General features: G+C 40.2%; 1 protein-coding gene across 2 annotated transcripts in view; it reads right to left on the bottom strand.

Annotated features, from left to right (window-relative positions):
* Positions 1 to 14,297, bottom strand: part of FBLN1 (fibulin 1) — an 83,078-nt gene extending 68,781 nt beyond the window's left edge. Inside the window, exons 1-2 of one of the 2 annotated variants that reach the window (XM_072334605.1) lie at positions 13,783 to 14,297; positions 820 to 919 (exon numbers count right to left, since the gene is read on the bottom strand). In XM_072334605.1, the coding sequence (XP_072190706.1) occupies positions 820 to 919; positions 13,783 to 13,858 (176 nt within the window). In that variant the 5' untranslated portion in view covers positions 13,859 to 14,297. The remainder of the gene's footprint in view (positions 1 to 819; positions 920 to 13,782) is intronic. The other variant, XM_072334596.1, reaches the window with a different exon arrangement.
* Between the last annotated feature and the right edge of the window lie 4,742 nt (positions 14,298 to 19,039).

Genomic DNA, 19,039 nt, shown 5'->3' with positions numbered 1-19,039 from the left:
TGTATTTAATGGCAAAAACAACATAAACTAAGAAGAAAAATACATATGCCTCCAATCGTATAAGACATTCAGTATTACCAAAATACTACTGTGCAACTAATTTTAAGGTTTAACTTCATTATTTCATTTGCTAGATGCAAAAAAATAAATTAGTATCATATAAAGTCTAATTTGAATTAAGAAATATATTTAATAAGTAAGGTTACTATTCTACGCAATAGAATAAATTTGACAAAGACAGATGCTCTAAGTAACTAGCAGTCTCCCTGACTGAAGCTTAAAGCTCCCCCATCAAATAATACAATTACGAGCTGCAGACAATTATCTGTGTGGCATCAGAGAACAGGCAGTTTTAAAAGACTGTCTTAAATACACACACATGTACACAATCCATATACTATTCATGTACGTGATCTGCTGTTTCTTCAAAAACACCTACTCAAAAATTTGTACTTGGGCCACATTTTCAGTCAGCTTAAAGTGAAGATGGTCTGCTGACATCAATAAAGCCATGCTGAAATACACTGATTATAGGCTAAGTTCAAGTGAACAGATATCAGTGGAAAACCTTCTAATGGATACAGTGCAAAACGAACAGGTTAGAGCAGGGTTACTCTGCACTAATCCAGCAGCTGAAATTTAAAAGACTTAATGGAAGTTAAGTCCTCAGGTTTCTTCAAGAGTTGAGAACACGGATATCAAAAACTCTGATTTAGGAGCTAGATTTTTCACTTTATAATCAGCTTTCATACCTGCCATTTCCATGGTTTTATACTAGAGTTCATGTTTTCATGTAATGTATAATGTGTAACATTATACCTGCATTCTCTGGACTCAGAAATTAATGGTAGAGAAGTACATATTCTGTTTTTGTTTGCCCATTCAGCACCCTTGTCACAGCATTCTTCCATCGAAAGATCTGCAGAAATGAGAAAAGAAAGAAAAACACAAAAATATGTTTATTATAATCATATAATCTTAATAAATAGCACTGTATCTGTCAGTGTAAAGAAAGAAGGATAGTTCATTTTCCCTCCCAAATCTACGCACAGAAGAGTGCACCTATCCAGAAAGGCAGCCAAGGCCCAATGAGATATCCATTAATACCTTGCAATAAGCCCAAGGTACTTCTTCATCTGTGAAGTAACCTACAGTTTCCTTTATCCTTCCAAATAAAGACACAGACCAAGGACTGATACTCCAGCAGAAAACAGTTCAGGCAGAGATTGCATATAAAGAGGTATGTCCCATTGCACTTCTTTATTATCACAAGTGGCAGTAGCCATAAGGAACCATCAAAATCCAGAAGAAAACAGGATAAGTCAAATAACTGAGTGATACGAAAGATGAGTGACTCTCATTATAAAGTAATTTACAGAACTGTTGTTTTTTCTCACTGAGGTTATCATCCAATTAATCTGTTTGACCCAAAAATATGTCTGTAATGCAAAAATACTGTATATAGAGAAATAAAGGTATGCAGTGTTTTAATCACTTAACATATGAAGGAAAAATTACATGGATACCAATTGATACCAACCCTGAAACTCAGAGCAAAAGCATACTTAAGATAATTATCTGTGCAGAGCATTATTTTTGCTGAAATCTCTAACTGAAGAAAACTAAATACCATTAATGAACTGACAATCACTACAGGTTTGTTTCATATTCCAAGTGCAAAAGTTCACTGCACAGCAGGTGTATCAGAACTTGGAATAAAACATGAGTCACATTTTCCTATTAATTATTTTGCAGTCCACGCACTGAACAGTTCCTTGTATAACAAATATGCAACCTTTGTCTCATCTGTTTTCGGCTAATTGACCTCATGGGTTGCACCCAGGAGTGCTGAGGTGGCTGGTTGATGTCATTGTGAAACTACTCTTGATTATCTTTGTCTGATAAAACTTCCTGAAGAATGGGAGAAAAAACATCCCCCCATCTTCAAAAAGGGCAAGAGAAAACATCGGGGAAAGTACAAATCTGTCAGTGTCATCTCACAACCTGGGAAGCTGAAGGAGAAAATCCTTCTGGAAACCATTTCAGAACAGGAGGATATGAAAGTGATTAAAAAAGTCAGCTTGAATTTATAAAGGGAAAAATGTGCTTAGTCAACCTCTAAGTCTTCTACAAAAAGTGGCCAGCCTGGCTGCTGTGTACCTTTGCTTCACAAAGGCTTTTGACACTGTCTCCCGATACTTCCACAGAGACAAGGAGACAGCGTACAAGCTTTAAGAGGTTTTTAAAGTTGGAGGTGGACTGAAAACTGAACAGTCAGGTCAGGAGCTGGAGAACTAGGCAGTGGGGAACCTCATGACATTCAACAAAGGGAAATGCAAAGTCCTGCATCTGAAGAGGAATAAAACCCCTCCACCAGTGCATGCTGGAGCCTGACAAACCAGAAAACAGCTCTGCAAAGAAGGATCTGAGTGTCCTGGTGGACACCAAGCTTCCCATGAGCAAATACCATGACCTTGAGTACCTTTGTGACAATAGCAATCAACACCATCTTAAGCTGTACAAATGACTTCCTGCAGAGTGGTAGAAACACGCATCTGCCTCCTCTGGTTCTCCCTGTACTAGTAATGAGGTTATTCTCCAACTGCTCCTGCTCTTTGAGGGTTACAGCCTCCTTCCACCTGTCTGCAGATCCACCTCCTAACCTGCTGCAATTGTTAACATAAATCAAAGTGTTATTTAACCTGTTTATGTTCACATTTATTTTGACAAAGACCAGAAGGAACTTACATATATTCCTCAACTGGCAGACTTTTGTTCACGGAGCAGTAAACAGCAGCTGAAAGCAAGAAGATAATCCTCCCCAGTAACACAGTTACTTTCAGAGACTAACCTATATTTCTGATAAGTGATTATAACCTGACAATTCAAAGCAAAAAGGAAAAAGGTTAGATAAGATTTTAGGATGCATCAGTCATCTAAGGGTAGGTACCCTTAAGGATGCTACTACTTCTACTGTGCAAATGTCTCAACCACTGGGAATAATTCTGCTATCCCCCTTTAGGAAAGATTAAATCAAAATGGAAAGTGAGTAAAGAAAGGCTGGGAGGATGGTCAGAGGAATCAAAGCCCTGGTATATGAGGGGAGTCTGGAAAAAAACAAATAAACAAAAACAACAAGAACAAAAGGCTATTTTAAAAGCTTGTGGAAGGATACAGTTTCTGTCAACAAATAGTACAGAGGTAAACAGTAATCAGAATGATGGGATCACGTAAGTCAAACACTGTAATAAGAAAATCATTATATTTCTAAATGGAATTGCCTTTAATGTTAGCTTATAAGAGAGCTTTGTACTCGGTGACCCAGGTCATTCTTCTAGTCTTACTTGCATATCCAAAATACTGATCAAAACTGTAACTCTGAAGTCCAGGCAATATTTCTCTTGAATTCCTCAGTGTGTCCTAAATTTATGCCAGTGTCTGAAAACTAATTGCAGCTTACAATGATGCAGAGAAAATCTGTCCTGTGAATAAATATCTGCCTGTGGTGAAAGAAATACATTTGTGTCTGATCTCTTCTTTGGGAATAGGGGATCCTGTCTGGTGCTCTCTGCCAGTATACAGCTAACAAACATTTCATGCACTGAATTTCATACAGTGTGTTACAAATAATTGTATTTTTTAGTGCTGTTGACTGCAATTAATCTTACTCATGCTGAAAAATGATACACATTTAACTGAAGTGCAGAGCTGGCTGCAGGCTTTTGCATGGCTTTGTACAAATGAGTCTTTAGCCAAATTCCTCTCTAGAAGGACAATCCCTGGCTCTGGACACAGATTCTTCCTCCCAGCTCTGGCAATACACCTCTACTCCAACCAAATAACTCAAGAATTCAGAGCAGGCCAAGCTAAGCAACTTCCTCTGTAGAAGCGTGTCCAGAAAAAGAAGGTTTTCAGATAGATTGTTGAGGGAGAACTGTAGTCCAAGATCTCCTTTTTTTCTTTTTCTTTTGTGACATCAGAATTCATATCCTCCAAAGATCCTACTAGAACTCTCTGGAGAACAGGGGGAAGTGAAAAACAAGCAGAAAAAAAAAAGGACTCCACCCTCAAGGCCATTCTTCTCATACATAACAATAAAAGAGCGAAAAACATTTTCTCTAGCTTTCCTTCACAGTTTGCTATTAAAAATGGTATTTCATGGATAAAACTCTATTCTTGCAAAATCTCTGAAAGCGCATGTCTCACACCTCAAGGTTCATCTCCTGACTGCATTGGAATTCATTCTGATTTTTTTTTGGCGTCAAGAGTTACTAATGATCATTTAGAAACAGGGTAGACTTGTTGCCTTGTAACTTTATTTTTTCCAGTGTTGTGGATTGAACTGTACATGTGTATATTCACATGGCTCCCAGTTGGAAGTCTTTGGGCAAGCAGTTCGTATTGAGGCCATTTGTGCCTTCTTCATCCTCTTCAGGGAACCAACAGCACAAGGCAGCTGCAGCATGTCTTCACTTCTCACACAGAGTCCTCGTACAGAGGACCTGGAAAGAAGGGGTAGTGGAAAGCAGACAATAGAAGCTACCTTGACAACAACATCCCAAGGAGTCTTACTTACTATGTAAAAAGTGATGATTTTTGTTTTTTTGTTTTTTGGGTTTCTTTTTTTACATTTTATTTATTTATTTATTCTGAATATAACTACATGGCTTTTACTGCAGCTGAGCAGCTCATAACACCCCTCTGTACTGGAATGCCAGAGATCAAATACATGTTACAGTACTGCTCTTCTGAACCTGGTGCCCCTAAAACTGTTTAGCCAAATGCTTAATGTTACATGCAAGTCAGACAAAGAAATCCCAGGCATCTGAGAGACAAAACATTTCTGGGAAAAGGCTGATGATACTGTTTGCATTCAGATAAAATATGCACTTTTATTTGGAAGGAAAAACTCTGCAGGAAAGTTATAATATACAGGAATTAACTGTGTGGTCCATTGTGTAAGCTTCTGAAGAAATCATTTGCCTTTCTCATATCATGAGACAAAGATATGAAGATAGAACCAAGATCTGTTAAGATGGTAACATTTACTTCTCATTCAGATTCTGCAGGTTACTTGACTGATTCAGGAGAAAATTCAAGCCTAATCTGGATAAAATCAAATGCATCTCCATCACCACCTTATCCCTGTAAAAAAATATGTGCAGAAGGGCAGCTGTGAGAACTCTGCGTGTTAATACATTAACAGCTGGGGTCCCTATCTGGATGTTAAGGTGGTACTTGCAGTATTCTGAGAAGGGTTCCAGGAGTCTTTTTCACGAAAAAGGATAGAAGGAACACAGCTGGAACTCAGATCCTTGATTTTATAAAAGCTGTCATGAAGGAGACTTATCAGATAACAAGAGGCTAAAGGTCACAGTAATTAAAACATTTTGTGCACGTAGCAGCATATGGTTGTTTTTCAAAAAGTAGTTTGCTAATCTTAAATGGACTGCCATACTGTGAAGGAGTTCAAAGCAAAAAGTGTGGTCAAATTCAGTAAAAATTTCTATAACTTTAGACTTCTATGATGTAATAACTGCTTATTCAGCTGCTACAGTTAATACTTTCTGTAAAAGAAAGATAAGCTTAAGAATGTTATCCAAAAGCATGATTCCTGGAATGAGAAACCCTGAATTGCTTCTGGGAATCATGGAACAAAGAAAGAAGTAAAATAGACTGGATAATTCTCATGATACTAGCTTTCCAACTAGACCAAAACATGTCAGATTTTTTAATTAACAACCTACAATAGCAGCTATTCTGTACAGCTGCACTGCTGATGGAAAACTCTATACACAGCCCAGGATTAAGATAGCTGTTCATTACTCAGTGCTGATCTATGGATCACTTATAAAGCTGCTATCACTGATCATACTATCAAACCAAAGCTACACCTGAGCATAGGTGGACTTATCAAACTAATGCTGTTCAAGCCTTCCACTTCACTACAAGTGAAGAGACCATGATATTCATTGACCCCCCAGCACACACAGCCAGCTGGAGTAGGGTGCAGATTTGGAAATAAGTCCAGGTCAAGGGGTCAAAGTCACAACTTCTTGCTAAGTTGTTTTCAATCTTCTAAGCACATCAATTTACTCTGCAAGAGGCTCAGCACTAGTGGAATGCAAGGAAACAGAATATGATTATCACTTCTCAGCATATGCAGATACAGACAGCAGACAGACTCTGTGAAAGCTCAGCACCAGTCCAACAAGTTTCAGCAACAGTACATCATGTTGAATTTCTGGAACCCTTGCTTACAACAGACATGCATTAGTTTAAGTTTCCAATTAGAAAAAAATATATATTTTCTACTTTTACAGCATATCTTTCTTGTCAAGAAAACTCCCTTACTGTGCTCATCTAACTCCTAGATGAAAAAGAAATAAAAAATAAATAAAACAAAAAATGCAAGTCTTTATACACCATTTGATCCTCAAAATGACAAGTTGGCAATCTGTATTAATTAGGGCCACGTTTTTTGTCTCCCAACCTCCTTTTTTAATTATACTCTTCCGATGGATCCAGAGAAACTGCATATCCCTTTGGCTGTGGCTTCACGGTGATGTAGGTTCAGAGCAGACTAACCGTGCTTGGCCAGCTCTGCCACTGCCATACTAATTGTTAATGAAACGATACTTGGCTAATATTAGATAGACAAGTCAGCTACCTTTGTAGCAAGGATGGCAGTGAAGTACTGGTGGCTGGAATTTGTAGGTTCAGTTTTTTGGTTATCCTTACTGCAACTGTAGAAAAGCTCTTTCTGGCAATGCAAACATTGGCCGGCGACACATAGGATCAAAGAGAACAATCTACAAAGGAAAACTTGGCCTCCCAAGTCCCTGAAACAAACACTTTGAATTGAGAGTAATGGAACACCAAAGGAAAGCACAGTATCCCCTTGCTTGAGATGGTGTATTTGCTGGATTTCTTCAGAATTAAGCTGGAATTAAGCTCTTCCTTCCTTACGCATCTGGAGAAAAGAAGTAAAGCAAATGGATACTTTTCCTCCTTTCCCTCTCTCAGAGAACCTTCTCCATAGCTGTGAGGGAAATACCAAGCAAACAGCCTCCCCACCTTCCTCCCAAACCCACCTAAAAAAAAAAGAAGGTGAGTGAGGTAAATAAGGAAGTGATCTGGGGGTTGGAAGGAGAAGCAAGTTGTAAACCTTTGGACGGTTACCCATTATTAGTCCTTCCATTAAACTGCTCTTGCAGTTTCCCTAACAAATACACAAGTACTGCATCCAGGCCTGGGGCCCCCAACTCAAGAAAGATGTGGAGCTGTTGGAGAGGGCACAAAGGAGGGCCACAAAGACGATCAGAGGGATGGAGCACCTCACCTGTAAAGAAAAGTAGAGGGAACTAAGCTGGTTCTGCCTGGAGAAGAGAAGACTCTGGGGAGACTTCATTGGGCATTCTGGTACTTGAGGGGAGCATTCAAAGCAGGTGGGAGACCAACTTTTTACAGTCTGATAGTGATAGGATAAGGAGGAATGATTTTAAATTAAAAGAGGAAAGATTTAAATTAGATGTTAAGAAAAAATTGTTTACTCAGAAGGTGGTGAAGACACCCTCCCATCCCTGGAGGCATTCAAGGTCAGGCTGGATGGGGTTCTGGACAACCTGACCTAGTGGTAGCAGCTCTGCCCATGGCAGGGGCTTTGGAAATATATAATCTCCAAGATCCTTTTCAACTCGACCTGTTCTATGATTCTATGATATCAGCTTGAGCTTCATAATACATGCACAAAACCTGAAGCCAGGATGCACTCCTAACAAAAATACAAACCAGTGGATCTACTGCATCCTACAAGGCCTGGCTTCACCACCCACTGACCCTCCCTAGTGCTGTTCCAGGCTACTCTAAGGGAACCTGTGAAAATAGGCCTCTTTTCCAGGCAGGGAGGGCACATTTAAAACTTATGGACCAACAAACTAATCACTCACAGTTCATATGTTGCTAAAAAGGGGAATATTCTCCACAAACACCCTTAAAGGGTTTCTGATTTAGATGAATTCTCATCTGAGTGTGATTACTTCAGAACAGCTGAGATTACTGAGAAAACCCAGCTAGCATACTAACTAAAGTAGCAGCACCCTAAAGGAAATGCCTGGTATGTTAGAGTGTTTTGTGGTTGGTTTTAAAACAGCCAAAATTTTACTGGAAATATTCTTAGGTCTGGAGAACACTCATTTATGGGGAATGTGGCTCTGGTAGCACCAGCAGTGGCCATCACACAATTAAGGGGATTTTTCTAATATGGCCAAACCTCAATTTATGAGGTGTGTCTGTTTGCAGTCTATAAAATGAAGCTCTTAAAACTGTTGACGGTGGCAGCTGGGGGATGAGGTAGTTGATGTGTTTGGTGATAAGGAAGGCAGTGCTTTTTTGTAACATGCCTTATTTCCTCTGGCAGAAAAAGTAAATATGAAGTGTGGGTTTTTGTTTTGTTTCTTATTTTGCCTAAATTCTAATTAAAAAATCTTTCAAATTGCCTACTCAAAAAATGAGAGAACACTCCAGGAAAACCATAATGTATCCTATATGTATATCAAAACGCCATAGATAACAAGGATGGAGGAGCCCATGAGAGGCTTTCTTGTTGTATCCATTACTCTCAGGAAGAAATCACAAAATTTGGTAGTTCTAGGCAGACCTCTTTTTAGTTGTTCATAACAATATCAAGAAAGGCTGCTTCCCCAGTCCTGAACTTTAAAAATAAAAGCAATGTTTTTTTTCCTTTCTCATTTAAGAATATTTTTTGTTAATCCTCTCTTGATTCCTCATTTCCAATCTTCAGAGAGTATGTCATTGAGAAGTTTTACATGATGTTATATTTATTATTAGTCCTGTTCATTTGTATAAAGGCCATGATCCAAAATGTACTGTAATAAATAACAGACCTCAAATAGCTTTGGAGCAAGTCCAAGTGAATGCATATATATTTAAATTAAAGCAATTGAAGTAGGAAGTATGTGAAAATATGACTGAGCAGCACATCTCACAGCTTAAAACAAATTCATGCTCTAACATTCCTGTACATTCTCATGTAAAATGGTTGCACCAAAGTCATTTTTGTACTGGAATCTCTCTATTTTCATCTGACCAGGGAATCAGCAAGAGTAATAACACTATTATATACTGTTTAAGTGACATACATCTACTCTGTAAGCGTGGTTATTGAAAATATAAGATTAAGATGGACAGTGACGAATGATTCTGATTTACTACTATTGTTATAGTTACTCTGGAGACACTATACAAACTGGATAAGATGCATAGCATCATGGAACAATGTTCAAGTACCTAATGAATATGGAAGGAACCAGAAGAAAACAAAGATCCATTTTTCATATATAGTTACATTGCAATGGGTTAGGAAAGGTTCTGTTGGAGACACTACTAAACCTGTCTTACAGAAGATTTTCCTCATCAGTCAGATTATGTATATTGAACCACTAATTGCCATCTAGCTCTTAGAGATTTTCTTCCAAAGTTTTGTCATTAGAGGTACTCAGTACTCTGAGCCCAGAACTCAGCCTGCAGTAAGAGCTTCAAAGCAGACCAACAGTAATGCTTCAAATGGATGTAGTGCTGGTATCATTCATACAATTCCAGAGCTTAGTAAATATTGAAAGCCCCTTAGCGAGAAACATCTTACAAGCTATTGGCTGTTTGTGGTGCTACTGTAATTCCGAACATAACATGACTCTCCTGTGCTTGAGTAATAAGTATGAAAATCTTCATCAGAGGTGTCCGTCAGCTCTTTCTGAAGGAAACCTTTAAATAAATGTCATTAACTGAGATGAGTTCAAGTGAGAATTCTTGAGAATTTAGAAATTCTTATTCGGTTTCTTTTCAAAATCAAACATCACAGACTTGAAAACCAGAGGACAATTCCTCAAGCCTTTAAGAAGTCTAAAGTAAGTTGTGTTAAGCACAGAGGACTCAGAAGTGCTGGAAAAAAAAGTGTTACTTTTTCTTTTGAAGTGAAGGCAAGCAGTTTCATTAACTGCATTAGCAGAAGATGTGCCAGTGCACCGAGGAAAACATTAGAACTGAAGATTATTGTGTTCTGCCAACAAGAGAAGAGTTTCAACACAACTTTTACTCATTTCAGAATAATTCTTATTGCAGTGTCTTACTGTCTTGCCAGAGATGACTGTAGCAGGATAAGAATCATCATCCTGTCTGATAAACCAGCAAGTTAATACTGTAATTTTCCCTTTATTATACACCGTGTCCCTGTCACTGTAAAATACCCAGTATGCTGCCTTTGTAGACATTACTTTGACTATTCCTGTTTCCAAGCTACATTTTACTATTATATTATGCCCGGGAATTCTTCATGTTCTTCTAGGGCTCTTCACTGATCTTTAGTGATCTTCTTCTACTTCATATTCTTTTAGCATCATGTGACCTCTTGCTGTATGTTCCCTCTTGCTCCTCTTGACTCCTTCACTAACTTCTTTGCGGACAACATTTCAGTTACTTCTGACTCAGCAGAGTCTTACTCCTTCGCTTACACATTTTATCTTGGAGTGATGTCATCCACTATTCCAGTTGCATGTAATGACTTAACTATTAAAATCCCAGCTTCTGACCTATTTCTTTTCATCTAATCCACGTGCCTGAATTTTCCTGAGTGCTTTACGAAATCATTTGTCTATTCTGGCTAAAATTATCTGCTAATTTCTTCCTTCCTCAACTTCTTCCATTTTCCTTATTCCTTGTCACTGGCAAGCACCACTTTTTGCTACTTCACAAAGTTTTGTTTATTTCTCTTTCTCATACTAAGCCATTTCATCCTACTATGAAAATTCTTGCCCATACCATGATTTTTTAGTTCAGATTTCAACTCTTGACCTGCTCTGTCTCATTCCCTTCGTGTTCTTTACAAGTATAATTTGAAGACAGTAGACACTTATTCTGCTTATCAAATTGATTTCCACACCAACATCTTTAGATCTATCCACAATTCATGAAAACAAATTTATATTCACCTTTATATTCGCCTTTCGCTTTTAAAAATGCTAACAAAAATACTGCTGAACAAGTTGGCCCTGACATAGCTATTTATTGACAGTACGTGTAGAGTTGATATCTAGCTTACAGAATAGGCTGTGCATAGCAATAAATAAATAAATTATGAAAATCCACTGACCTGCTATCAGATTTTGCCTGAAATCTCAAGGAATCACATAAATACACTGCAGTAACTTGATAAGCTAGTTTATGAATTTTTGTCTTGGATTTGACTAACACGTCTGCTTTCAATTACAGAGATGAAAAACAAGAGTTTAACATTTTGCTCTTCCCCTGATTGCAATAAAACATCATGCCTGAAAATGGTTTATTAAAAGGAAATTCAGCTGAAAACTAATTTAGAGGTAGACAGCACTCATGTTTTAGGATTAGATTTTTTGGTGGTACATGATTTTTAGGGGGGTTGGAACTCGATCATCTTCAAGCCATTCTATGATTCTATGATCAGGGAGACTGTAGCTATGATAGCAGGCAAAAAAGAATAAAACCAGCCTTTTATAAGTCCTACTCCACCCACATATTTCTTATAAACTTACTGCTATAAAAGCACATGTAAAAATCATGATCTTAAAATAAAACTCATTCCACAAACTCAGTGGAACATTTTTTTATTACAAAATATAAGCTCACACTGAATAGACACGTTTCCAGATGTTTAGTGAGTTAAACTGTCTGTGTCTGTCATACCAAGACATGCCAAAGACCCAGCAAGAGGGTGAACTGTTCATACACTGACTGGACATAATGATGTGACTAATCCATCTCTTTCAGTAGGGATGGCAGTTTATACCATAAGCAAAAGTTGTTATAATAAAAGTGTAACATTTAACTTAAAATGAAGTTGCATCATAAAATCCAAGTACGCACATTCCTATAAGCATTCTATCTTCACATGCATTGGGCAGTTCCTCTGAACTTAGCCCCAGGTCTTTAAGTAATAGATATTGATTATCTGAAATTCATTAGAAGAGAAAAGCAAATGAGAAAACTGAAAGAAGCAAGCTTATGAGGAGGCTGTATTTCAGAAACAAGTTGATAAAGTAACTTGGCAAATTACATCATAAAGAGGTCCTTGCCTTTATCCCAAGCCTCTTTATAGTACTCACACAGAGGAAAACAGATTCTGCCCCAAACAGCATACACTCAAACAACATGAGCTTGCCATGTAACTAACTCATTTGCTTGCAAAACACAGATAGCCTTGTGAAGGAAAGCAGAAAAAAATATCTTACAATGATTACATTTGCTGGTAGTTTCCATAGCAAATCCACATATTCCAATAATACTTTATCTGAGCAAAAGTCTTCTCTTCAAGAAGCAGTGTCCTAAACAAGGACCCTCATTTGCTCTTAGACATTTAACTTTATCTAATTTACTGTTTTAGAATTCTGAAGACACAGCAATTCCCGGTGAAATTAGAGTTCTGACTTTTATTCGAGAATAAAGACCTGATATACCTTTTATGGACAGATTTGTCTATAATTTGCAGTAAACTTCAAAAGCCTGACATTACACATCCAGAGACTTTTTTTCTCCCCCCCTAAAATGTAGCGAATTAGCTAAGGTTAAAGGTAAGCTGAATTACACAGTGAAGTTATTCAGTGTTTTACAGCAATTTTCAGCAGGCAATATTATTATGTCCCTTCATTGTGAAGCATCGAGGCCACAAATGTACCCTGCCCTCAGAAAGAAAGCAGAAGTTATGCTGGGATTTTAGCACTAATCTTCGCTTTCCAGTCCCTCCTTATCCTGTTCCTCATCTTTAAAAGGAGTGGCTAACATCCCCATCCAAGGCAAGTATTTCAAAGGATGACTGTCACAACTGCCATCCACCATGAGCCAAAATACCGTGATAGTAAATAATAAACTACCTCACTGGCTTTCATCTGCCATCGTTAGGCTTGTGGGGGGAGGGGGGGGACGGGACGTGTTTGTAAATGTTTGCTGGTGTGCAGGATGATCCAGCCTGGGCTCAGAACAGCCCCTCAGAGTCAGACGGACAGATGCCACTGAGCCACTGGCTATGATGAACCCACCATCACAGCATGAAAAGTAGCTTCTCTGACATATCTTAACAGTTACACTTTCATACACTCTGCCGGTTTAAACCAAACAAATGTCCTCTTTTGATGCGGTGCCAAGAGAACAGAGAAATACGTGCACGGTATAGAGACAAGGCCAGCAGGACCCAGGTCCTCACCCTCCTCAGCAACTCCACCACGCAGCTCCACTCGGACGTTTCACATTCCGTCTTTTTTACATGCCAGCTCCCTGTCCCACTGCCTCCCGCTGCGGCCAAATCCCCAGCTCTCCCTCGGACCCACATCCCACTTTTGGAGCGCAACCTGGTGCCCGGCGGCTCACACCTGCCCTCTCCCCAGGGCCGGCCTCGGAGCCCCTCACGTCACTGCTTCGGAGCTGCCGAGCACCGCGGGCCGCGCCCGGCCCCGCCGCCTAGGTAGCCCCGCTGCGGCTCTTACACCGACTCCGCGCCCTGGGCGGCACAGCTAACCTGCCGGGAGCGGTGCTCGCCTTTCTCCTCACAGGAACGTGGCAGCGGCGCTTTAAAGCCTGCCCGGGACGTCCAGGGGCACGGGCGAAGTGGGGGGGGGGGGGGGGGGGGTGAAAGCTTCAGGGTTGCCCGGCGGCCCTTCGTTCTAAGTTTGCTCTCGTCCCTCGGGCAGCCCGCCGGGACCCCCGCCGCCCGCGCTGGGTGCCGCTTCCCGTACTTACCTTGGCCCCGGAGCGCAGGCAGCAACGCCAGGAGCAGCAGCAGCCTCAGCGGCCGGGCCCCGCGGAGCTTGTCCATCGGCCGGCGGGAGCACTCGCACCGAGCGGGGCTTGGCTCTCCCCGCTTCTCGCTCGCCGCCGTAGCTGCTGTGGCTGATGTTATCCCAGCCGCCTGAGACCGGTTGGAAAAGAACTCGGAGGAACCCCCCACCACACGCACACACACGGTGGGCTTTACAAAGATTTAATTCACTGCCTCCCCCGGTTAATTACACAGCCTGCAAGTGCTCAGCAGAACTGAGCGGCACCGCGGCTCGGAGGCAGAGCCCCTGCCGTGCTGATACCCCTACTCTCTCCTCGCCACCCCCACACAGGCTGTAAATGTGACTCCCTTCGGCTCGGAAAACTTTACAGATCCTCAGAGTGAACCCAGGGACGGCCTGACCGATTGTGTGAGCGAGAAACGCAGCGAGTTCTGTAGGAGCCAAGTGGGAGAAAGCCACAAACAAAGGCAAAGCAGAGGAAAAACAAAAGAAACCACCTAGCAGGGGAGGAAAGGTTTAACCTCTGGAGAGGAGATTTTTCAACACCCCCCTCCCCTTCCCCCTTCCTTGGTCTTTCCATGGATTTTACTTTGCAATAACTTTTATTTTCCCAGTGCAAAGGATTTTTAAAAGGAGAGTTATTCTAGAATTTCTAAACAAGCTTCGCTGGGGGGGAACAAACAAACTACCCCACCATTCTTTATTCTTTCTTCTGGTAAAAATACCAGGATGAGAATTTCTACCCAGATGAAGCGGTCAGCTCTGCTCTGTCGACCCCCACCTCCATTATCTTATTTAAACAGGAACACAAACACTGATAGTGGTCAAAGGCAGAGCTGGGTTGGAGGCACTCAGTTGGCTATGTCGCTGCCAAGATCTTTCAGATAACGCGGGGACAATGTTTACGTGCAAAAACATGTGGAAACAAACAAGGGAGTTCATCGCTCCACTCCACTCTGCAGTTGGTTTTACTCAGGAATAGCTGTAAGTTGCTTTATGTTTGCTTGGCAGTTGTGCCACAGGGGACCTGATTGGACTATTTGTCTTGTGAGCACTCAGTGTGCCTGAGTCTCTCTTCTCAAAACATCCAACTGGAAAACAGCATTTAAGACACATTAGAGTTAAAAGTATGCAGATTTCTTTTTGCCCCTGGTGACTTGGTCTTTTCTCTCTTGTGACCAAGGGTTCAACTATCCCAACAGCTTGCTTTCAGCAATGGTTTCAAGTGGTCACCAGAGGAAGGACAAGCTCAAGCCTTCTCTCAGCTATCCTGCCAGCCTCCAGCTGCACTGAGTTTGGAACATTTCCTCATAGCAATGTAATTTCTGTGAGCTTAGTAGCCCTCAGTGAATTCCTATCCCAGGTATTTATCCAGTCTCACCGTGAGTTCTCATAAACCTTTATCACCCGAAATATCCTTTGGCAACAGATTTACACTGAGCTTCCACTGCTTGTGTGAAATTCCATTTCATTTTTTTCCCTCTGAGCTCAGCTTCATCCACCTTCTGTTGGTGCCTCCTCACTGCTGCGGGAAGACATATCAAAGAACTGAGTCCTATCCCCACTCCTCATGCCATGGACATAACCTGCCCACCAGGTCATCCTTTATTGACCACTGTTTCTTTCTCCCCTCCCCCTAACTTTATTTATTTATTTATTTATTTTCCCCCCCTATTTCATTTGTATGGGGCAGTTAAAAAAAGGTGAGGGATAATGGAGGACTGACTTTATTCAGGGGTGTTTTTGCTTGCCTTTTCTACAAACATCCCTCTATTTCTGCCTCTTCTTTAAATGCCCTGCTTTCAAGTCTTCTTGCATCAGTTACAGTGGGACTTCGGCAGTTTCTTCACCACCTCCCAGCTGCTGTTTTTAACACATCAGACAGTCTCAGGAGACAACTAATGAAGATCACACCTTGTCTAAATTTTGCACCGGCTTAACTGGAACAGCCATGTCTCCTCTACAGAAACCCTAGAGTCAGTTCCACGGTGGCTTATTTCACATTACTTTAAACCTGCTTCTAATCGATAAAAGATGAATATAAAGAAGTTCACCAGTTTTACTGAAGCAATATAAAGTCACACATAATAGCTAGTCCACACAAGGGCTTACTCTGATTAACATCATCTGTAGAGTAAGAATTCCTTCTTCCTGCTTGGTTTGCGACCACAAGTTGTTTACCAGGAATGAGGCAAACTCAACTAAGAATTTTAACTCACAACTACGGCCATCTGAAGATCTGATAATAGTCCTTGGTTGCCTTTTTCTTTTTCATATTAATTCATATCTCCAGTATCAATTGGCCCTCTCACCTACAATCAGATTCAGTAGCTTCAGGCACATGTGATTCTAGTTTACTGACCCCAAGCTTTATAGTGAGCTAAGCCATGCACTTGGGACTCAATTCAAAGCTCCTGGAAGTCCATTGAAAGTAAGGGCTTATGAGAGAGAACATTTTGCACAACCACATTTTTTTTTCCTTACATCTGTTTGCAAAAGCCTTGTAATCCTTTGTGTAGCTTTTAAAACAAACAAATTCTTTAATTAGGACTGTATTTTTACTTCAGAAGAATAAAAATAATTTGCAAAAGCTCAGATTAATGAGTAATGACAGTGTAACAAATCATTGCATAAGTCATTTCCAAGGGTCTTGTTGCAAGTAGATGCAATCGAGAAGAATGACAAAGAATTCTGAATTGCTCCAACAAATCCATTACCATCTATGGCAGCAGGTTCACAGTTGTCATTTTTCTACTTAGCTTAATGGGAACAGCAGTTCTTGCACTGGCTTTAAAAGGCCTGTGTAAGGCCTGGTGAACAAAGCTTACCCATGTTCCCAGCCTTCCAGCTTTTCTGGTTTACTGCAGCTCTGACATCCTGCTTTCTTTCCCCCCCTGTTCATTTGTCCAGAATTTGAGAGAAAACCAGAAGGAATGGAAATTGTTCTGTCTTCCATGCTGCAGGGCAGAAAATAGATGCACCTAGAAATTAAATCTATCCATTGTTAACGAAGAAAATCTTCTTGGCCCCAGTGGGAAAAAAAAAAATAATAATAATAATAAATGAAGCAATGTTTTCTTCTCATTAAGGAAATATGCTAAACCAAAGATGCATTAAAAGGCCTCTTTCTCTTTCTTAAGAAGAATAATACTCACACTGCTATGAATGCACAATGATTAAGCAAAGTCCAAGGAGTCCATCTCCCTGCATTAAATAAGACCCCAAACTCTACAGCAAGCAAATCTATAGTTACTGGAATACAGATAATTCACACAAATTAGTTCCAACCACTGGTGTGTGTGAAGTATAACTGGCATTCAGTTTCTTTGCTGGAGAAAACACTATCTGAATCTTTTTTGAATTAAAATACTATTGTAATAATAAAGCTTTCTCTTTTCAAAAGACATGGAAACAACTGTGTCAAATTACACTGGAAATTTGGCTTACATATATTTTTTAGCAACTTAATACTGGAAACTGATTTTTAAGGCTTATGGGCACCATTCTGATGTTCCTGCCTGTCCTGGCTGGGCATTAGTTTCTCTGATTGAACTTCAGCACACATTTAACAGAAAATCCACATCAAAATTTTCAGAAATGGATACACAGCAATTCTAAGTTATCTTTCAAAATGGTTAATGTCATCACAGATGACAATTTAGTGGTTATTTTGAGCCTATATCAATCTAGTTTCATTCTTAAAAGATATCTGGGCTTGTACTCATGGTGAAGTTACCATCACTATGTATTCAGTGCTCTGTGCATCCTAAGAGACCTTCAAAGTAACTTAGAATAATGTAGCTTGTGGAATATTCATATCACTTGCATATCTTTGCTAGGGATTAGCTTAGAATAAATCTCTTTTTAGATAAGCCACTTTGTACCCCAAGCCGTAGGCTCTTCAAAATCAAGACTACGGATTATCCATACCAAACAGATACTGGCCTGAATCGTGCCAGGCCCTAGATGAGCAAGGGAAGACAGGATGTGTGGGAGCCTGCTCTGTTCCCTAGTGTGTACAAAACTGTGCCTCCAGCTGTGTCAGGAAGGCTGCCCTGGACACCATCCCATATCTCATTTGGTTTAGAATGGCATCCTGCAGCTAATCTGGCTCAGGAATCTTTCCAGAATAATTGCAATGTCAGATGAAATTTTTAACCATCCTAAATTTGAACTGCTCTTTATACAAATATATATGTATACTGTATATAAACTTATATATGAAATAATGTGAATTCCTATAGCCCAAGCCACTTATACCATACTGGTAGCAATACAGAAGCTTGCATCCAAACCAGGGAATGTAGTTGTTCTCTACAGCTCAAATACATGAGAGGATAGATTATAGACATTTCCTCTCACAGACAAACCCTTTCACTGCTAGGTTGATCTCTGAACATTTTTTTTTCCTCTTTGTATGGATTGGCTTGTTAATACTGAGGCAGAATTCAACTATTTTTTTTGCTGTTGTTTAATATTCCAGACTGAGACTGATAACCCTGAGCCTTTTTCAACATCATTTCTTCTAAATGTTTCAAGTCTTAACCCATTTTTGAGTTGATATCCACTTTGTAAGTGTTGCATACTCTCTATTTTCTGTCAGATTGAGAAAAACATAGATATAGCTATCTTGGACACTCAAAAAAGGTAACAGCTTTCTATTAATATGTCTTCTAAGACAAGGAAGAGCTTATTGGGAGATAGAGGAATGCTTTGATGATCCATGTCATTTCCCTTGTGGCATTCCTTGTAGAATTCAGGAATAAGTCAGTCTGACATTCATGGCTCTCCTTCTAGAGATGCATCCTTGCAGTCCCTCAGGTTACCCCCATCTCATAAATTTCATTCCCCTTTTTAGACTCTCTCATGTCACTCCAGGAAAAGCTAGTCTTCTGTGTGAACAGTCAAGGCATTTTGTAGGACCTGTGGCTTAGGAAGGCTGGGCTCAGTTCACATAAGATGTAGAGCAGTGTGTGTCATGCACGTATGGCTTGGAGGGGACAACGGTATCTGCCTTAGATCCTGCCTGGGGCCTCCAGAAATCTAACAGAATGGATCAGTCATTACTTTTATTGCGGTCTCTTGGAGGGTGACTTGAATTTGCCCATCAGCATCCGTGCCAGTAGTTAGTTTCAATGTTCAAACAAAAACAACATCTCATTATAAAGCTTGGGGAAAAGCCATCAATAAAGTAAATGGCTATTCTGGCAAAAAGC

This window comes from Excalfactoria chinensis, chromosome 1 (genome assembly GCF_039878825.1).
Source record: "Excalfactoria chinensis isolate bCotChi1 chromosome 1, bCotChi1.hap2, whole genome shotgun sequence".
Lineage (NCBI taxonomy): Eukaryota > Metazoa > Chordata > Aves > Galliformes > Phasianidae > Excalfactoria > Excalfactoria chinensis.
This window is presented reverse-complemented; position numbering and strand designations above follow the sequence as displayed.